Consider the following 18,805-nt stretch of genomic DNA (forward strand, 5'->3'; position numbering starts at 1 on the left):
AGAGGCTGGTTTTACACACAGGGTAGGCATCAAACCCTCCTCCTGGTTCTCAGAGCTTGCCATGAACAGTTCTCACTTCCCCTTTCATTTAGTGCACTTGTAGCATTCTCATTTTGCCTGGTCTTCACAAAGGACCTATTTTATTGTTCCTTACCTTTTTTCTCTCTCCAGGATGAAGCGCTTTAATGAAATAAAGTCCTCCTTTTTTGTGACTTTTGTAGTAGGAGAATTACTCAACTGCACTGTATGTTTCATGTTGTGTGTAAATTGGATTTGGTGGGACTAAAGGAATACTCCTAAAAAATTAAGATCATTAGCCTGAAATTATTTCTCTATTCATTTTTCTCTGGAAAAAACAAAGTACTGATGTGATGCACATCACATGATTTTAATAAGGGTAATGCTGTCCTTTTTATTATTAAAGCATACTTAACGTACCAGCACTCATGCCTTTTTGTTTGGTTCATAAGGAGCAAGACAGTATTTACTTATACTCAAAGAAACATAAACTATTTTCCTTTGCTCTGTAGATAGGTCAAAATTAAGTAGACTCCAACTGAATGCATTTTTCAAATTTCTTGCTAGCATTTTCTATGTGCATCACTTAAAACTTCCAAAAGAGCCAAAATTAGTCACACAACATTATAAACCACCTCAATTTGTGAAAACATCTTTTCAAATCAGATACCTTTCCAGACTAATCTAGCTTATGATAGCCTACATAGAATTCCCAAAAGAATACCTTTATCTGATTTAAACAATTTCATTCTTTTCTTCCTTATAAGCTATACAAACAAACCAGTGCACAACATTAGAAATAAGAGATGTGCGGAAGGAACTAAGTTATCACTTCACTTTGTAAACTGCCCTTTTGTTGCCACTGCTCACAAATTAATAAATTCCTTTTTATATCAAGTTTTTCAATTATACATCACCAAAATAATTTCAGGCTAATGATCTTAATTTTTTAAGAGTATTCCTGTAGTCCCACCAAATCCAATTTACACACAACATGAAACGTACAATGCAGTTTAGTAATTCTCCTTCTACAAAAGTCACAAAAGAGGAGGACTTTATTTCATTAAAATGCTTCATCCTGGAGAGAGAAAAAAGGTTAGTCATACGACTAAGCATTTATAAATACATATGTATCTTAAATGCTGTTCCATTTTGTTATCTTAAGAATGTATCAATAATTCTCAAAAATCCATGTAAGAATTACAGCTCCTCCTTTAAAATAATACAGGTTTCAGAGTGGAGGCCAGCATTTCTTTTTAAAATATTCCCTTAAAAGTTAAATACAAATCTGAAATGTGTGGAAGGAGTTCAATATTGCAGAGATAGGTTAAGTCTGACATAGTATAAAATACTGCTTGATATGGCACCAACATGGTAATATTTACCCCATATTTATTCAATGTTACCATTTAGCACCACCTTTTTTTTATGAACCTTCTGTTCATAAAAAATATATACACAGGAAAGAATTTTCTATTTAAGTAAAAAATTCACATCCATTTCTAGAAGAATGGCTTACCAGTCCTCTAAGAAAATCACCTTCTCCAGGAAATGCTAATGTTGCAACATTAAATGAACAGGATACAAAATTGTACAGAAAGCACAGAAAAGTTTATCTCAACATGCAATACTGTATTCAAATACCAGAAGGAAATACACCCAAATGTCAACAAAGATGTCTCGGCGTACAGTGGCTGACTGGATGATTTGCTGCAAAGGACAAGTATGTTTTAAAATTTAAACTTTACAAAACGCTAATTTGGACTCTGGAGCCTATAAGTAATTCCCTCACAAACAACACAGCTTTCCTACTTTTCGGTTTTCACATAATGATAACGCTAAAAAGCTGCCTAGAGTTTTTTATTTTATTTTTTTATTTTTATTTTTTTGAGGAAGATTAGCCCTGAGCTAACTACTGCCAGTCCTCCTCTTTTTGCTGAGGAAGCCTGGCCCTGAGCTCACATCCGTGCCCATCTTCCTCTACTTTATACGTGGGACCCCTACCACAGCATGGCGTGCCAAGCGGTGCCATGTCCACACCTGGGATCCGAACCAGCAAACCCTGGGCCACCGAGAAGTGGAACGTGTGAACTTAACCGCTGCGCCACCGGGCCAGCTCCCGTAAAAGCTGCTTAGAGTTTTGAGCCCTGAAAAACTCCTCAAAGTTAAAACATTTTTTTGAAAAGGGTCAATCATACACAATCCCAACAGCATATTAAGAAACATTTAGCTTTGCCAGAACTAGAACTTTTCAGTAGTAAAATTTTTTTGACCCTCAAAAAGAAATGACCTCAAATGTTACAAAGAAAAAGAAGAATACAGTTTTTCAACATATGACAGTTCCCAAATATAGTTTCAATTCCCCTGCTATCTAATAGAAGGCCCAGAAGAGCACTCCGTAACACCCAGAAGTCCTTGTGAATGCACACCTGATGAAAGTTTTGCTCTATGGTGATGCGCTACAATGCATTGTGAAATCCCACAACTCAAACACTACGCAACAATCAACATTAATTAATGAAATGATTCTGTGCCTAAGATCACACAGCAGGGGAGGGGAAGACTCAGATGACTTCATTCATAGTTTAGTGTTCAATCCATCATCCCTAACTCTCTTGCCAGCTAGGGAAGCTCCACATAGCCTACACGAGCATTAACTACCTTCCCCTCCCCTTCTGCCAATCAATCATGTCAGACAGAAAAGAAACGCAACCTGTGAATGTTTCTAAATACTGATGCATGTGGGTGACAGCTCAAAATTTAAACTGGCATATCAGTTTTCCAAGTCACTATCCGGTTAACTGTGTTAAGGGATGCAGGAAGGCCTGGTAGCGAGTATCAGACATGGGCTATGCAGTCCTATAGTCCTGAGTTAGAGTCATGGCTCTATCACCAGAACTAGCCATGACCTTCACCTCTATGAACCTGTTTTATGTACAAAATGCAGGGAACTGGACTATATGCTCTCTTGGGTCTTTCCTAAGTTAGTAAACACTTAGTGATCCTGATACTCTTGGCAGAAAAGCAACAAACGCAGTATACTATAGCATTTATCATATCATTTGCAACCACTGTGGGCTAACTGACGGGCTCCCCACTAGACTGAGAGCCTCCATCAAGGCAGCCAGACAGGCAGTGCTTGAGTCCCCAGGGCGACTCAGTCTAGAACACAGTGTGGCAGGTATTTAATACACGGTGACTGAAGGAATAAAGGAATGAATGAGCGCCACGTGTGTAACTCATCAAGTTATTGCACTCACTGAATAAGAAATGGTCATAATTAAAACAATCAAGCACAAAGCGAAAAACGTTCTGTTTGCCTGGCCTAACAGATTAAAGTATCACTAACTGATATTAACTCTTCTTCTGAGAGTGAGATTCAAAGAAATTGGGTAACATAAACTCAACGTCCTCTTAGACTTTAAAAAGGCTTGAAAAGACCCACCCTACTGAGCCGGGTGGCTGGAATACTGCAACAGGGAAATAGGAGCAGTCAGCTTGGTCCAAGCGGCTCTTCACCACGTCCTCACCCCTCTCCCCTCGCCGAAAGCCCTTCCAGCCCGGCTTCGCCCTCACCACGTCACCGGCCACAGTCAGCAATAACCTTCTTGTCGCCAAAGCCAATGGACACGTCAGTCTTCACCTAACATGACCCCTCAGTGGCAGGTGGCACTGTTGCCCACTTTTTTCTTCTTGGAAATACTTTTCTGGCTTCCATGGCATTGCCTGTTCCTGAATTTCTCCTACCTTTCTGGCCACTTCTGCCAGCATCTCCTCCTCGGAACATTCTCAAAAGCTTTGAAGGTTCCTCAAGACTCTATCCTGAGCCCTAATCTCTTTTCACTCTCTTTCCTCGAGTAATTGTATGCATTCTAAAGACTTTAAATATACCTGAATACAAACAACTCCTGAATTTCTACCTCTAGCCCAAAGCTCGGCTCTGGAGTCCAGATTCCTGTATCCAACTGTCTACTTGATTCTAGCTCTACGTCTCTCAGAGACCTCAACCTAACACACCCAAAGTCTTAAGTTTCCCCTCAAATCTCTTTCTCACACAATCTTTTCATTTCAGCAAAAAGCACTACCATCCATCTGGTTGCTAAAGCTAGAAACCAGAATCACTCTTAACATATGCCTCACTCCCTCATCTCACATCCAATCTACCAGAATCCCAATGATCTTCCCTAAAAAACGTACCTTGAATCCACTGTCTTCTCTTCATCTCTATGGCTACCACCCGAAAATGAGCCGCTCATTCTACAACACTCTCCCAAGTCTGGAACTACTTAGCATCCAGAATGGAACAAAGGCTCTGAGTAAATATTTACTGACTGACTGCTCTCCTAACTTCCCTCCAATCTCCACATTCCAGTAAGCTTTTTCCCACCTTAAGTCCTGCACACATGGTGCTCCTTCTGCCTGTCGAGCTCTTCCTTCTGCTTGCCTGGCCAACCCTTTCTCATTCATGAGGTCTTAACTTAAATGTCACCTACTCAGACCATCCTCTTATTCTCTTGTCGCTTCCTTTTCTTTTCCTACAGAGCATTTATCACATGTGTGATTATTTGTTTGCCTATTTAATGTAAGTTACTCCAACTAGCATCTAAGAACAATGGGAACAGATAAGTTGCATCTGGTTCACTAGCAAATAGCCTGCAAAAAAGTGCCTGGCTCATTAATATGTGTTCAACAACACTTTACTGCGTTAACTGCTAATCAGACTTGTTAAAGAATAACAGATGTCCTGAAACCTGCTACCCCAGGCCTTCTTTCCACTTCATCGCCTCTTACATTTGCTCTTCACTTGTCACAATTGAGGAGAAAAAGATTCAAATTATCATAATGAAAATGGATACTCTTAAAGTAATGCTCTAAACCTTAACACTTACAGTATAAAATATAATTATATATAAAAAAATCAGATGGACACATCTATTCCTATCAAAAGAACGCACTTCTACGGAAAAATTTTTTTAAAAAAAAATAGCGTTCTTTTTCAAAAGAAAGACATCTTACATTAAGGCCAACTGTGTAAAATACTATACTACAGGTGGGAACCTTGGTTTCTTACTAAATTGTACCACTAACCTTAAAAGTGGTTGCAACATTTGATCATAACATAATTTAAAAAGTCAAGAAGAAAATTAAGCAAGTCAAGAAGAAAATTCTCCCTGCCCTAGAGTTGAAATATACATAATCTATATGGGTAACAATTTACAGATTCTATCATTTTTGAAGCTGTAGCGAACAAAGAAAGACAGTTTTACTGCACATGTGGCAAGTTAGTAACAGTTAACAACAGCAAGTCATTTGTACTGCAATATTTTAACTCAATAGGCTAAATCATATTACTCTTTCTTTTAAGGATAAATAGTATTTGCAGCTTTGTGAATATATAGAATTCAACTACTCAGGTTTTAAAAAATCAAGAGGGGGCCGGCCTGTGGCACAGCAGTTAATTTCGCACGTTCCACTTTGGTGGCCCGGGGTTCGCAGGTTCAGACCCTGGATGCGAACATGGCACTGCTTGGCAAGCCATGCTGTGGCAGGTGTCCCACATATAAACTAGAGGAAGATAGGCATGGATGTTAGCTCAGGGCCAGTCTTCCTCAGCAAAAAGAGGATTGGCAGCAGATGTTAGCTCAGGGCTAATCTTCCTCAAAAAAAAATAATCAAGAGAAATGAATTTAGAAACCATTTTATATTTAAATAGCAATTTATTTCTCTAAAATGCACATACATCTTCTCATCTGTTAGGCCTCACGCAGCACAGTCAGCCAGGCAATAACTTGTAAGCGACCCTCTAGCAACTCAGAAAATCTAGTACAGTTGCTCAGGGCTAGTAGCTTCCATGAGTTTTCCTTTTGCTTAATATCAATAAATGGATACAACCACACTTCACATCATGAAGCCTAAAACGAAATCACATGATGATATAAGATGGCCACATTCTCTATACAACTTTTAATGAGGTAGTTCGCACTATTTAACAGAAAAATAATCTTTAAAAAGATTACCCTGGGAATAGGAAAACAGTAACCAGGATATTGAAAAGGAAAGTGAAAGTCTTTCCCTCATTATTCCTTATTCCAGCTCTTTTTCTTTAACTATTCTACAAGAGGTAAAGAACAGAGAACTGTCCTGGTAACAGGTTAAATGGAGCTGCTCTGGCTCAAAGATACTTGGGTTTTTTGGGTGGGGGGGTAACAGAAGAGTTCTGTTTGTTGGCTAACATTGTTGTTAAATGCCAAAATCAATAAAATGGCTTTTTTTTCTTTAGGGAAGCAAATTTGAAATGTTTATTTTCCTCTACAAGAAAAAGTAGAGATTCTGTTAGACTAATGTTTTTAGTTGGTTTTTATACAAAATAGTCAGAAGTTCTAAAATCTCACAAAAAGTAACATGAAATCTTAAAAAAAATCATTCTATGTTTTATGAGTATAAGGAATTTTTTTTACCTTGGAAAAGAAGCCTAAATATCGCCTGTAACCCAAGTACTCGCAACACCTCTGCCAAGCCACAGGCACAGGAAATGGCAGAAAGGGAAAGAGTACACAAATGTGTGCAGGTGGAGGGTCGCCACAGAAACAGAGGAGGAGGGAGAGAAAAAGAAAAAGAAAGCAGCGTGCTCAGCGGGAGTGGCAGAGGCAGAGCGCCCGCACCCCTGCCCAAGGTTCCCTCAGAGTGCCTCCAGCAGGAAGAGGGCAATCTGACAAACTCGGCCTACACATCTGAAGGGTTTCAGGAACACACTCGCCAAACAATTAAATAATTCTGGCTATACATCTCACAGTGAAAATGGAGAAGATCAACAGTGGTTAGGTTCACCATACATCTGTGTAATGTTTATTTTATTATTATTGCTCTTATTTTCTTTTCAGTAATTTTAACAATTTAATAATTATCTTTATTATTTTCAAAGCATTTTTATTTTCATTATTACATTTGATTCCTTAGAATTGTAAATGCTTTTTAAATCATTTAAAAATGTATACACAGATCAGCCATAAAGATACAGTCCCATCATTTATAACATGTTTTTTGCTTGTTTAAAATGAATGTATAAGCAAAGGGTTTTCAGAAATGACAACGCTATGGCTGTCAGGAAGACAGACTATGCAATATTTCTTTAAAAGTTTATAGCATATTGTTCAAGGAGATGGAAAATATACTATCAATATAGTGGAAAGGAAAGGTAAAATTAGCTAATCTGATCAGTATGATAATTTATGTAAGAAAAAAACAGTCAATATGAAATAAGCAGACAGCTGACTTTCAAATGGATACTGGGCTGGAGTATCTGGATCTCTTGTTCCTGATGTTAAAAGTTCAGAAAATATTATCCTTATCTTCATAAAATGTTAAAGAAGTACTATGAAGAAATGAAAAACTGTATCATAAATTTTCAATCTGAAAATCAAGCAAAGTGATATTAGAAGGCAACAAGAATCAATGTAGCAATGAAAACGTCCCATCTCTCTTTGATATGCTACCTTTATTAGAGACAACAAATGGTCTAACGAGAATGTAAGTCATATTCTGCATTATTTAGGATCCAGAATTTTTATATTGGTAATCAAGTTCAGAGAGTTAATCAAATCAAAGCTAACAGTGCTTTATATTTTAGAAAGCTACTTACAGTTTATGCATATGGCATATTAGGAATATTAATGGCTAATGTTAATAATACGGTTAATACGTGTCAGGCACTGTGCCAAAGGCTTTACATGGATTATCTCATGTAATCTCTACAACAACTAATAGTAGTAGGTCCTTGGACCATCCACATTTTACAGTTGCAGAAAGAGAAATGCAGAGAGGCTGAGGGCCTCACTCAAGTTCACACAGTGAGCGGCAGACCCAGGACGCGAGTTCTGGCTGGCTATCGAGGTCCACTTTATCCTGCAGCACAGCAGAAAACCACATGAAATTTTAAGGTCACCACATTGAAACCACTTCTTAAAACATTTTACAATATGTAAAATAAATCAATAAATTTGACATGGTTATTTTCTCATTTGCTTGGAAGATACAAAGTAAAGTTGCACGTCGCAAAACCAAGTTCTCAAAACCAAAATAAATCAATGAAGAGTAGTCTACTAAAGTATTCTGCAGCTATTGCAGAGCAGTTGGGGATGAAAAAGTTCACCCACTGCACTGATTTAAAAATCTTTTTTATTTGTTTTGCCAAAAGAAGAGAGATTAAATTTGAAAGATTAAGATAAACAACTACTATCGCTGTAAGGGATGGGTAACTTTAGCCAAGGCCACTGAAGTTCAGTTCTCAAAACAGAACTATTTCCTTGATCCATATCAGCCCCTTCTAATAAGGCTCTGCTAACGGAGATGTAACAAGGTCTCCTGAAAAAAGGCATCTTGTAAAAAAAATTTGTTCACCATAGAGACAAGAGTGAATTTTATCATGTAGCCAGAAAAAAATGAAGTACTTTCAAAAGAGGAAATCAAAATCACTGTTAATTTCCAGAAATAAGCACTCTAAAAAAATAGTTTCTAACTAGAACAAAAATTTCCGAGAAACTACAATCTGGAAGGCTCATAAGCAAAATGAAAACTGACAACTATACAAGAAACACTGCAAAGGAGTTTATAAAAATAACAGAATAAAAACGTTCTGATATCTATTCTCCAAACCAAGAGCAAATCTGGGCAACTGTATGCCAGCTATGTGCCAATTTCCAAATGATACTTTCCTAGAAAAATATATGGCTGCCTTTCAGATAACTGGCTGCCATTAAGCTTCTATTTTTCAGGGTACATGATAAACCATGTTCACTGATCGAACAGCAGCGGAGGATCACTAAGAGTTAACTTGCAAGGAAGTGGAGCTTCAAATAGCCTTTACCATGATGAATGGTGGTTAGGGTGAACTGTACCACTGTTAGTTAGTAAATTTACCATTAAAGGTCACGTAAGATTGTTTATATTATAACTTAATAAAGTAAAAAAGGAATGGCACAAGGATATTACGAAAGTTCGTAATATATAAAGAACTATGTGAATATCAGTTCAATGCCATGTATTCTTAATAAAACACTACATATATTTAAAGTAATGTGCTAGAAGTTCCTAGGAGAGTATTCATTATTTTAGTGTGTGGGTGTTGGTCAGAAGAGGCTAGGAATGAAAGGAAAGAACGCTCCAGAGATAGAATGCTTGAGTGCTTTCAAAATGCTTTAGCGGCTAGCGCTTTGGCCCAGGAGTCAGCAGATGGAGGTTCCAGCATCTATGCTACCATCATTTACTCTCTCTGTGATCTGAGGCATCAAGGAAGCTCTCTGCATCTGAGTTTTTTAATCAGTGAAATGGGGACAATAGCCCGTATTCTGCTTCTCTCTCAGATGTTTTTTTTAAGGATTATATGATAACGTATGTGACAGAGCTTTGAAAAGTACAAAGCAATTTTTATAAAATCGAAGGCATTAAAAAGTGGTATAATTATCAGCATTTGAATTAATTTTCTGGAGAAAAAAACTAGCACCTGTCTTGGGCTAATATAACGAGATACCCCAACTTGGTTGGGCTGGCACCTATTTGTCAAAGACGAACAGAGAACACTCAATCCAGGGAGTCCTTTGGCCCTTATACTTTTCTTAAAAGTGAGCTCACAAAACTTTCTCCCAGGTTAGGTCCACACTCTAGTAAAGAAGTCTGAAACTATAGTCTAGTTTTCATAACAAAACTATTTCCTTGCTTTATGCCTTAGTTGTTTAATAAACATTTTCAGAGCATCATAAATTACTGTACCACTAGCTTTTTTAGCAATAAAAGGTAACATAGAAAGCAGCAAGCACAGTATTTTACATCCCTCTTCAGCATCTAGAGCCCAGACATCCCAAGGCTAGTCAAGCTTCTGCGTGCCCCAACGATATAAACATGAACACATCAACATAACACATCAAGAGATACACTCGTGTATGCATGTATATACGTAAATACACACAATCTCACAAGGTTGCCTTAAAACTATAAGCACGTGCCAAAACACCCTCTTTGTTTCTAATGTAATCAATACTATAGCTCTGGGTCTCCAAGGTTTGGATAAAATGTAACCACTTCGACACTTGACCAAATTCACCAAAAGAAAATTCCAACTATAGAGACCTAAATTTTAAAATCTCTACAATCTCTAATGTTATATATATTCCTTACATTATATAGGCTGAAATATTTTTCCCAAACACTAGAATCAGTAGACAATAGGTTTTTAACAGCTTGAAGTAAAAGTCATTTTTTAATTTTATTCAGAGAAAATGGACCAAATCCTTCTTCAACCAGAAACATGGTAAGTAGTAACTGATTCACTCCTTAAAGCAAATCCAAATGAATGTTAAAGAATAAACCAATGACTCTATAATTTCAAATCCATGCCACTGTACTAATAAAAACAAGTAAGTATTTTAGCCGAAACAGAAGTTCCTATTTTACTTAGCACTCAGCTCCTTTTTATAAGCTACTGCATGAGACTAAACAGTTACTTTGTTACACAGACTGAGGGCAGCTCTGTCTTCATGAATAAACCACCTCATCAGCTTGGAGAACTGTAACCATTATCAAGCACAAACTGTACTACTTGAGTAAGAAAAACTAAGTCTAACTGAAGGTACCACGATAATACAGAAAACCGTTTTGGTTTCAGGAATTGCAAAGAAAGACTGGTCATTACAGGAAGTTGTATTAATGCTGACAATGCTTAAGTGTTTATAGAAACTAGGAAGCTCTGGAGTGTCCCAGTGTCAGACACTTTCCTGTCCTACATAATCAGTTCTATAAATTTTGCTTATATTTCTCCATAAGGTACGGCATATTAAACATTAAAAAAAATTAACTGGTTGTGACTCCTAGCCATTTTGTTAGTTTTGCTACATATCTCCAGTTCTATCATTTCCCATCCAATCCTTGACTCCCATGTCTTTAGCCATCTAAATTACCAAATTTCCTGCTACAGTCATGTAAGAAGTTATTTCTAAAGAGAGTCTCTCCCCAGTGCAGTGGCAGGTTACAGTGAAGGCACAGCCAAAGCAGAGCAGCACAAATATTTAATCCAGCACTAGAAGAGGCCACTTCTTAGGACAGATTATCCTCAGCGTGCTAGTTTATAAGAACTAGGAAGGTACCTTAAGCTATCACATCAATGTGAATCTTAGATGTTTCTTTTGCCACACTAGCTATTTAGTTTACCCATAATGAAACTAACCAGAAAAGGAAATGTTTGCCTTTGGGAAATCGGGAAAGAAAACATTCATGTTTGCACAGGAATTATTATTAACAAACGAACGGTCTGCTAAAAACCTAAGCTGCAATATCACTACCCTATCCCTTGTCCCAAAGACTGATTAGAGGGCAATCATTCACCTTAAGCAAAAAAGCCATAGAGAGGCTTAAAACTGTCCCTATTTTGTTTTGCATTAATATGTTTAACAATCAACCATCAGTTGAAATTAAGAAGGCTAATTTTATCTAACTCTTCCCATATCCCCTGATTAAGTTTTTTATCCAAGATTCAAAAATATACATTGTTAAAACAAAAAAGAAAAATTACGATTCTGTGCTACAAAGACTTCCAATCTCCTGGAAAATTAACACACATACAGAAACAATTCATACTTCCCAAAAGGAACCTAATGTAGGATGTTTCTTTTTTGTAGAAAAATCTTATAATTCAGAATGTCTAAATAGTGAGGAAATAAAATAAGTGTCAGGCCCTATGCTAGTGAGAGAGAAAAAGACAAGGCATACCAAAGGAACTTCTACTTTAGTGGGAGGGCCAAACACGAATGCAAATAACCTGAACATAGGCGACTAGGGGAGGTTAGAAAGCGGGCAGGGTACAGGGCCGAGGGCGCCTTCCAGACGGCAGGACTGAGGAAAGCTCTGACCTGAGACACTGTTCCTTAGTGTGACCAAGGAGCAAATTCACCCAAATCGCCCCCGGCTGTCTGCTACAGATACAGATCACATGGTCCCATCCCAGACTCCTGCATCAGATCCTCTTGTGATGGAATCCAGGAATCTTTGTTTTGTTTTGTATTAAACAAGCATTACAGTGAATCAGATTCACGTGGTCCATGGACCACATTTAGTTACATTAAAACTTGATTACCATTGTTGTAAGTGAAAGGTAAGATCTAACGAACAGATAACGGTAATGAAAAACCCTGACAGAAGGACTTTGTGAAGAGAACTACGCAAGTAGAAAACCAGAGTACGTGGGAACTGAGAAGTTACAGGCTATGTGCAATAGTCTAATGAAATATGTTGCTGGAATCGTGGGTAAGCTAGCTAGACTCCTGACTCAGTTCAAGAGGCTGAACTCTGTTCTGGAGGTAATGGAGAATGAGCAAAGCTTTCTGAGCAAAGCCATGCTGTGTTTGAACAAGACTACCTGAGAGTCCAAGCAAAAGGCGCTAGGACAATAATGTAAAGGAGGAGAGGAGGGAGGGGATGCGAGAGACATGTCAGGGGTAGAAAGACAGGACTCGGCGATATGCTGCATGTAAACAAGAGAAGGAACTGAAGAGGACTTTGAGGAAAATTTTAAATAAGCCAAGTGCCTTCTCAGGGTCCAACACTATGCCAAGCACCACAGAGGATTCAAAAGTATGAAAGTCATTTGGTCAATGTAATAACTGAGCACGTACTATACGTGCCAGGTACCATTAACAGCACCCAGCACACACACAGGGAAAAAAGCCCTGTCCTCCAGGAGTTTAAAATTAGATCTCTCCCTGTTCCTCTTTTCTTGTGTCTCTACATTTTATCAGAAAAAAAGTATTTCTGGAACTTGTCTCTCTTCACCCTTCAGGCCTTCTCTGCTCTTAAAGCAGCAGCTGGCTCAAGTCAAGAGCATGCAGGTCCTCAACTTGAGTGGTTATACCTATTTGTTCTTACTGCCAAATACCTAGGAACGCTTTCTTAACAATGACGACATGACAGTCTGGATTCAAGGCTGTAAGATGCGAACATCCAAATTTAAGAAGAGTCAGTGAAGCCCAACTTCAATTAAATGGACTTAGTGGAACTTCCCTCCAGAGAACTTTAGAGTACGGTCATGTGCCTCATAACGACATTTTAGTCAACGACGGACTGCACATACGACAATGGTCCCATGAGATTAGTACCATACAGCCTAGCGTGCAGTAGGTTATACCATCTAGGGTTGTGTAAGTACATTCTATGACGTTCACACGACGACGAAATCACCTGACAACACATTTCGCAGACCACAGCCACATAATAAGTGATGCGTGACTGTGCAATCATTTGTTTATTCATTCAATCAATATGTACTATATGCTATTACAGGTGGATGTTTATTCCCTGACCTGAAAGGATGAATAATATCCTGAGAAAACTTACAGCGGAAAGTGTGATTTGTTGAGAAAATGAATTAAGAAAAAAGGAGAATAAACGGCACTTAAAAACCTGAGGGAGGGTGAAGGGAGACGGAGAAGGGTTGTATGGAGGAACTTAGGCAAGCAAGACTACTAAAAAGAAAATAAAAACACTGACCAAAGGACAAAAACTAACCACAAGTCTCAGAATTGGATGGAGGTCACTTATCAAGTTAAATGCACAATTTTCAACATATAATGCTGCCAGCTACTCAATTTTAGCAATAACGCGAGTCTCTGAATAATGAAAGTCTCTGCCTTTCATTAATGGACAAATTACGCGACAAGATATACACACTGAAGAAGAGAACAAGATAGTAGACAATCAAATGCCAGGTTGTATGGCACACATGAGGGCCATAATTTAAAGTAAAGATTCTGAATCAGTTTTATAAAAAGATGTCATGAACACCTTTCTAGAACTTTTAAGCCAAGCCTGCTTCTGAGTACAAACTATAATAGCAAAGACTGCTGGCTACACATCATTTTGTAGCCACACCCATAAATGTGGATCACTTTAACGCCGGTGACATCATCAAACAACTTTCTAAGCAGTTTTACTTTTAACTGTCACTTTATTTTGATCACATTACAGTAAAACACTTCGGATCTGAACTACCTCCAAAGCGCATACAGTCCAGACTGCTATCATTTCTGGGATCTTTCTGGTCTTTGGCAAATAAAACCCAGAATACAATCAAAGCATTCACAATTAAATTACACAACACTTGATAAAAAAAGCTATTTCAATTATTATTTTTGTATCTTTAACCTAGATCAGATCTTTTCCACCCTTTCTTCAATGCTGTGTAACAGCTACAAAGCTTTATGGGTTAAGACAAAGTAGAAAAGATAAATGTAAAATAAATTCTAGGTGCTTCTCATGTGAAACAGAGGTACAAATGGTAACTAAGATTATCTTGTTCTTCAAAAAGGAACATTTTGTCAAGTGTGGTTAGAAGCCTTAAAGAACACACAGAATGGAAATATATAAAAAACATGACTGTTAAACATTAATGATTTTAATCTCTCTATGCATTAAATTAATCTGTATCATAAAATGAGTACCTCTAAAGACTAAATAGCACATCTGAACAACTAGGTTCAGTTACTGAACTCCTAGTCCAAGAGTAAAAGGTCAATTTTTCTAGAAGGATGAATATTATTGCTGTAATTGGGAGGAAATTATTTTCAAAAGAACAAAATTAGAAATGCTTACGAAAATCATTATGATCTTACTTTCAAAAAGGAAAAATGACCAATTAAATATTCACCAATTTGGCTTCACCAAATCTATGGGGTTTACCTTATTTTTTATCTTGCTTGGTTTAAAAAGCTCATCTATATAGCAATCCAAATTTCTGAGGCTCAAATTCTAGACAGATACATTATATTGTGAAAGTCAGTAAAAAAGGTGTGTCAGAATCAGATGCTAATAAATGTCATTAAAATAAAATCACAATTTTAAAAGAACAAATCTCTTACCAGTTGAAATTCTCGACGCCGGTCATAGGCATTCTGTATGCCACTGTCTGCCCATAATGCTCGTATAGCAGGAAGATATTGTAAAAAAACTTGAGTTTCCACCATTCCCTGGGCCGCCATAGGGGACCGGGTATCGAATGCCATCATCTTGTCTCCATTGAGTTGGTTTGAGTCATCTCCCCAAGGAATGTGAAGCTTCTCTCGGGCATCTACCAGCACCCTCATACCTTTGTTTAAAAAGAGAAAGAAAGTGTGACGGGAGTCACTAGATATTCTCATAGATTCTACTCCAGTAATATCTTCTTAAACTTCTTAACTACTCCAGGCGCACCGCCTCCAAAAACGGAGACCAACATCAAAACAAACACCATAACTTCTCAGAGCTTAAAAACGCCAACCGTTGTTCAAAGTCATAAAATTAGAGCCTTGAAAAGCAAACACTATTAAAACAATTGCTCTTTCCGAAAGATTTTAGCATGTTCCAGTTTATAAAATAACTTCTGGGGTAGAAGGCAGTCACAAGAGAACCAAAACTAGTGAAGGAAAAAGAAACTATGCTGCCGAGCCCGACGTCCAGGCTCTGGAGAAAACGGCTGCAAGAAAGATTTTACGAGCCTCTCAGAAAGACATTTATTTATGAAACGCCAAGAACCAAACATTATCGCTCTGTATTCTGTTTGTTCCCTGAGCACCCTGCTTAACCCAACACTCAGTCTTCTAGGAACACATTCAAAACTCAAACCCTTCTCCCATACCAAGCTTCAAATCAGTATAAGTCACAGGATGGCCTTAGATTTCCCTAAAAGGAAGACCAACTGCAAAAAGGACAGAGATTTCAACTCACAGAGATTAGTTCAAACTCAGTATTTCTATCACTAAACTGTTATCTTGGTCCATCTTAATAGTCATATGACTATTAAGTCATTTGTTTGGATAACTGAAAAATTGTTCTGCAGTCAATTTTCTCATCATGCCAACTCAAAACAAGTAGATGTCTAGTGACTGACTTCATCTCATCATCAAGGCCCAAAGCAGGTCACACCTAGGACCCAGTGCACATTAAGAACCAGGTGTGTATCTGGCTCATAATCAGTTAACATGTTGACTCTATTCTTTGACATAATTCCTTAAGATCAGCTGCATCAGGACACAAAGGTACCCTCAATTAACGACTGTCAAGGTGGAGCCTTTGGCCTTGAAAGGGACCTTAATGAGTTTTGTGCTAAACAGTAAGATAGGATAAATACAACTGTTTCGTACAGCTTCACTGCCCTGGTACCAGAGCTCAGAGCTTGCTGTGGTCTGCGAGCTCCTGGCTTAGTGTTCTTCTCCCCTCATTACCCCCACTCGAGGGGGTTTTCCTCTACTCAGTTCTGGGAGAAAAAAAGTGACATGAGGGAGTTGCTTAAGTACTTCCAGAACAAAAACTCACACTTAAAAAAAAAACACTGCTTGAAAAGATCTGCAATCGGTAGCAAACTCCTAGATAATTGCTACCCAGATAAAATAAAAAGATTCTGAAGCACTTGAAGTACCAGCCTCTGTATCTCAATTTTGCTGAAATGCCTTTTACGTAGAAAATACTTGATACTAAGAAAAATGAGCGCTACTTATCATTCAAATGACAAAACAAAAACCATCTTCTCTAGTTCTTTGAAAGCCCAGACGTAAAATTCTTGTGAATTTTTCACTCAAAAAAGTCTAATTTTAAAAATACTGTCAAATAGAAGCAGAACGTATGATCCAAGACCGCACTGATTCACTGATTCAACCTGCACAGGCTCCGCATGGCTTTTAGGCCAAAGATTCTTCGTATCAATGGACAAATTCATTGAAAAAGTAGAAGCAAGTGGTGGTACCCCTCTCCCGCCCGCCTGCCAGCCCGCCCCCAGTTATTAAGCAAAAGGAGAGTGGAACGTGTTGCATAGTGATTACAGGCAAACATCCTGCCCGACCGTGACACTCAGGCGAGAAACCACTGATGCTAATTTTTTCAGCCTAACTGTATGGGTCTACTCGTTCCTGATGCCAGCACAGTAAACATGACACCCTTGAGTTTCATATCCTCGCCCCAAAACGTCCAGAGGCTGTCACTCTTCGCCCTTGACAAGTGTCTCGGGCGAAAGTTTGCTCATTGCGATGGTTCCAGAACTCCCTTGCTCAAGAGGCGGCCAAGGAAGCAGGGAGCTGGGAGCAGACCCGACCCCATGTGACTCGGGTCACCCACCCCGGGCGACGAGGTGGGGCAGGCGGCGCCAGGGAAGGGGGTGGGGGTGCAAGGTCTGCGGTAGGCTCGAGTCTTCCCGCCTCGTCTGGAAGGAATAAGACAGGAGAGGTCGCCCCGCAGCCCGGGCGCCCGGCTCGCCTCACTTCCCTCTCCGAGGGGGCGAGGCCAGCGGCGGGGTGGGGGGTGGTGGCCAGCCGTGACCCCCGCTCGGACGGGAGAGGGGGAAAGCGGAGCGTCCCCGAGCATCCCCTCTCTCCCCGAGGGGGCGAGGGCACCCGGGCAGGCAGGACGGCGCCCGGGGCGCGCCCCCTTCCCGCCCGCTCGCCAGGCCCGGTCCGCCGCCAGGGACAGCGCGAACGAGGGCGGTGCCCGGCCCCGCGCCCGCGCCCCCGGCGCCCGCCCGCGGCCCCCCGGCCCCCCGGCCCGGCCCGGCACCTTTGATCACGTTGCTGTAGATGGTGGGGCGGAACTCCTCGCGCGCGCGCTGGTCGAAGTCCTGCCCGTGGATGATCCGCATCTGCTTCAGGAAGGTGGACTTGCCGCTCTCGCCCGCGCCCAGCAGCAGGATCTTCACCAGCCGCTTCACGTAGGTCTTCTCCCGGGACAGGCATTTGTCGATCTCCTTGGACTTGCGCTGCTGCTCGGCCTCGCCGCTCGTCAGCACGCAGCCGGGGAAGCACACGGACAGCACGGACCGCGACGGCAGGAAGTCCGCCATCTTGCCGCCGCCGCCGCCGCCGCCTCGGCGGGCCCCTCCGGCTCCCTCCACCTCCTCCTCGGGCGGCGGGCGGCTCCGGCTCCGCGGCTCGAGGGCGGGGAGCGCTGCGGCGGCCCGAGCGTGCCGGGGGAGGGAGGGAACGAGCGACTGACTCGCAGGGCGGGCCGGCCGAGCGGGGAGGGAGGGAAGGAGGGCGGGCCCGGGAGGGGCGGTGGCCCCAGGGGCGTGCGCGCGCTCGCTGCCTCGCGGGGGCGCGCACGCACGCCGCGGCTGCTCTCGCGCCTCCCGCGCCGGGCCGGCCAGTCACGCTCTAACTCGCGTGCCCGCGGTCGCCGTCGGGGGCGCGCGGGGAGGGGGCGCTGGCAGTGGTCACGTGGCTTCTGTCCAGGCCGGGCGCGCGCTTAGGCTGGGGAGCCCGACTTTGTTTCCCATTTATTAGCTGCGCCCACTTACGGGCAAAAGGGCCACTTCCCAGAGTCCCGGAGGCCGGAGGTCAGATCCCGGACGCTACCGTTTGCGCTTCCCAACCCCTCCCGCCGTTCTTACACCCGGGTTACGTGCCGCCGCCGTCTGCTGTCACTGTTCGCGCGCCTTATTTCGAGGTCATTGGCTCCAAAGTTATTCAAACAGCAGGCGCAAGCCTGGAAGGCTTTTGATGCATTTTCTTAAGGTGGCTCCCTTGACATCTTGCTCTCCCAAGCCCGGAATGATAATCAAACGTCATCAACCCCTCCCCCCAAGCTCTTTTTGACATTCTCAGACCCCTGCAAAGACCCTCTGTTGAGGAGAAAGAACTGGAGTTGATGTTAATCTGAGATGTGCTAGGAGAGGTTGTTCATGGCTGATTAATGTGGATTCCCACCCAAGCCTCCCTCCCCGCTGCCATCAGTGGATAGTAGCTGGAGGAGGGTGAGGTCATGGTGAAAATCCCCCTGAACCGGACAC

General features: G+C 41.0%; 1 protein-coding gene across 1 annotated transcript in view; it reads right to left on the bottom strand.

The window, feature by feature from the left end:
- Positions 1–18,100, bottom strand: part of GNA13 (G protein subunit alpha 13) — a 39,075-nt gene extending 20,975 nt beyond the window's left edge. The window contains exons 1-2 of the mRNA XM_070560166.1: positions 17,578–18,100; positions 14,916–15,142 (exon numbers count right to left, since the gene is read on the bottom strand). Coding sequence (XP_070416267.1) covers positions 14,916–15,142; positions 17,578–17,860 — 510 coding nt within the window. The 5' untranslated portion in view covers positions 17,861–18,100. The remainder of the gene's footprint in view (positions 1–14,915; positions 15,143–17,577) is intronic.
- Between the last annotated feature and the right edge of the window lie 705 nt (positions 18,101–18,805).

The sequence above is a fragment of the Equus przewalskii genome, chromosome 10 (assembly GCF_037783145.1).
Source record: "Equus przewalskii isolate Varuska chromosome 10, EquPr2, whole genome shotgun sequence".
Lineage (NCBI taxonomy): Eukaryota > Metazoa > Chordata > Mammalia > Perissodactyla > Equidae > Equus > Equus przewalskii.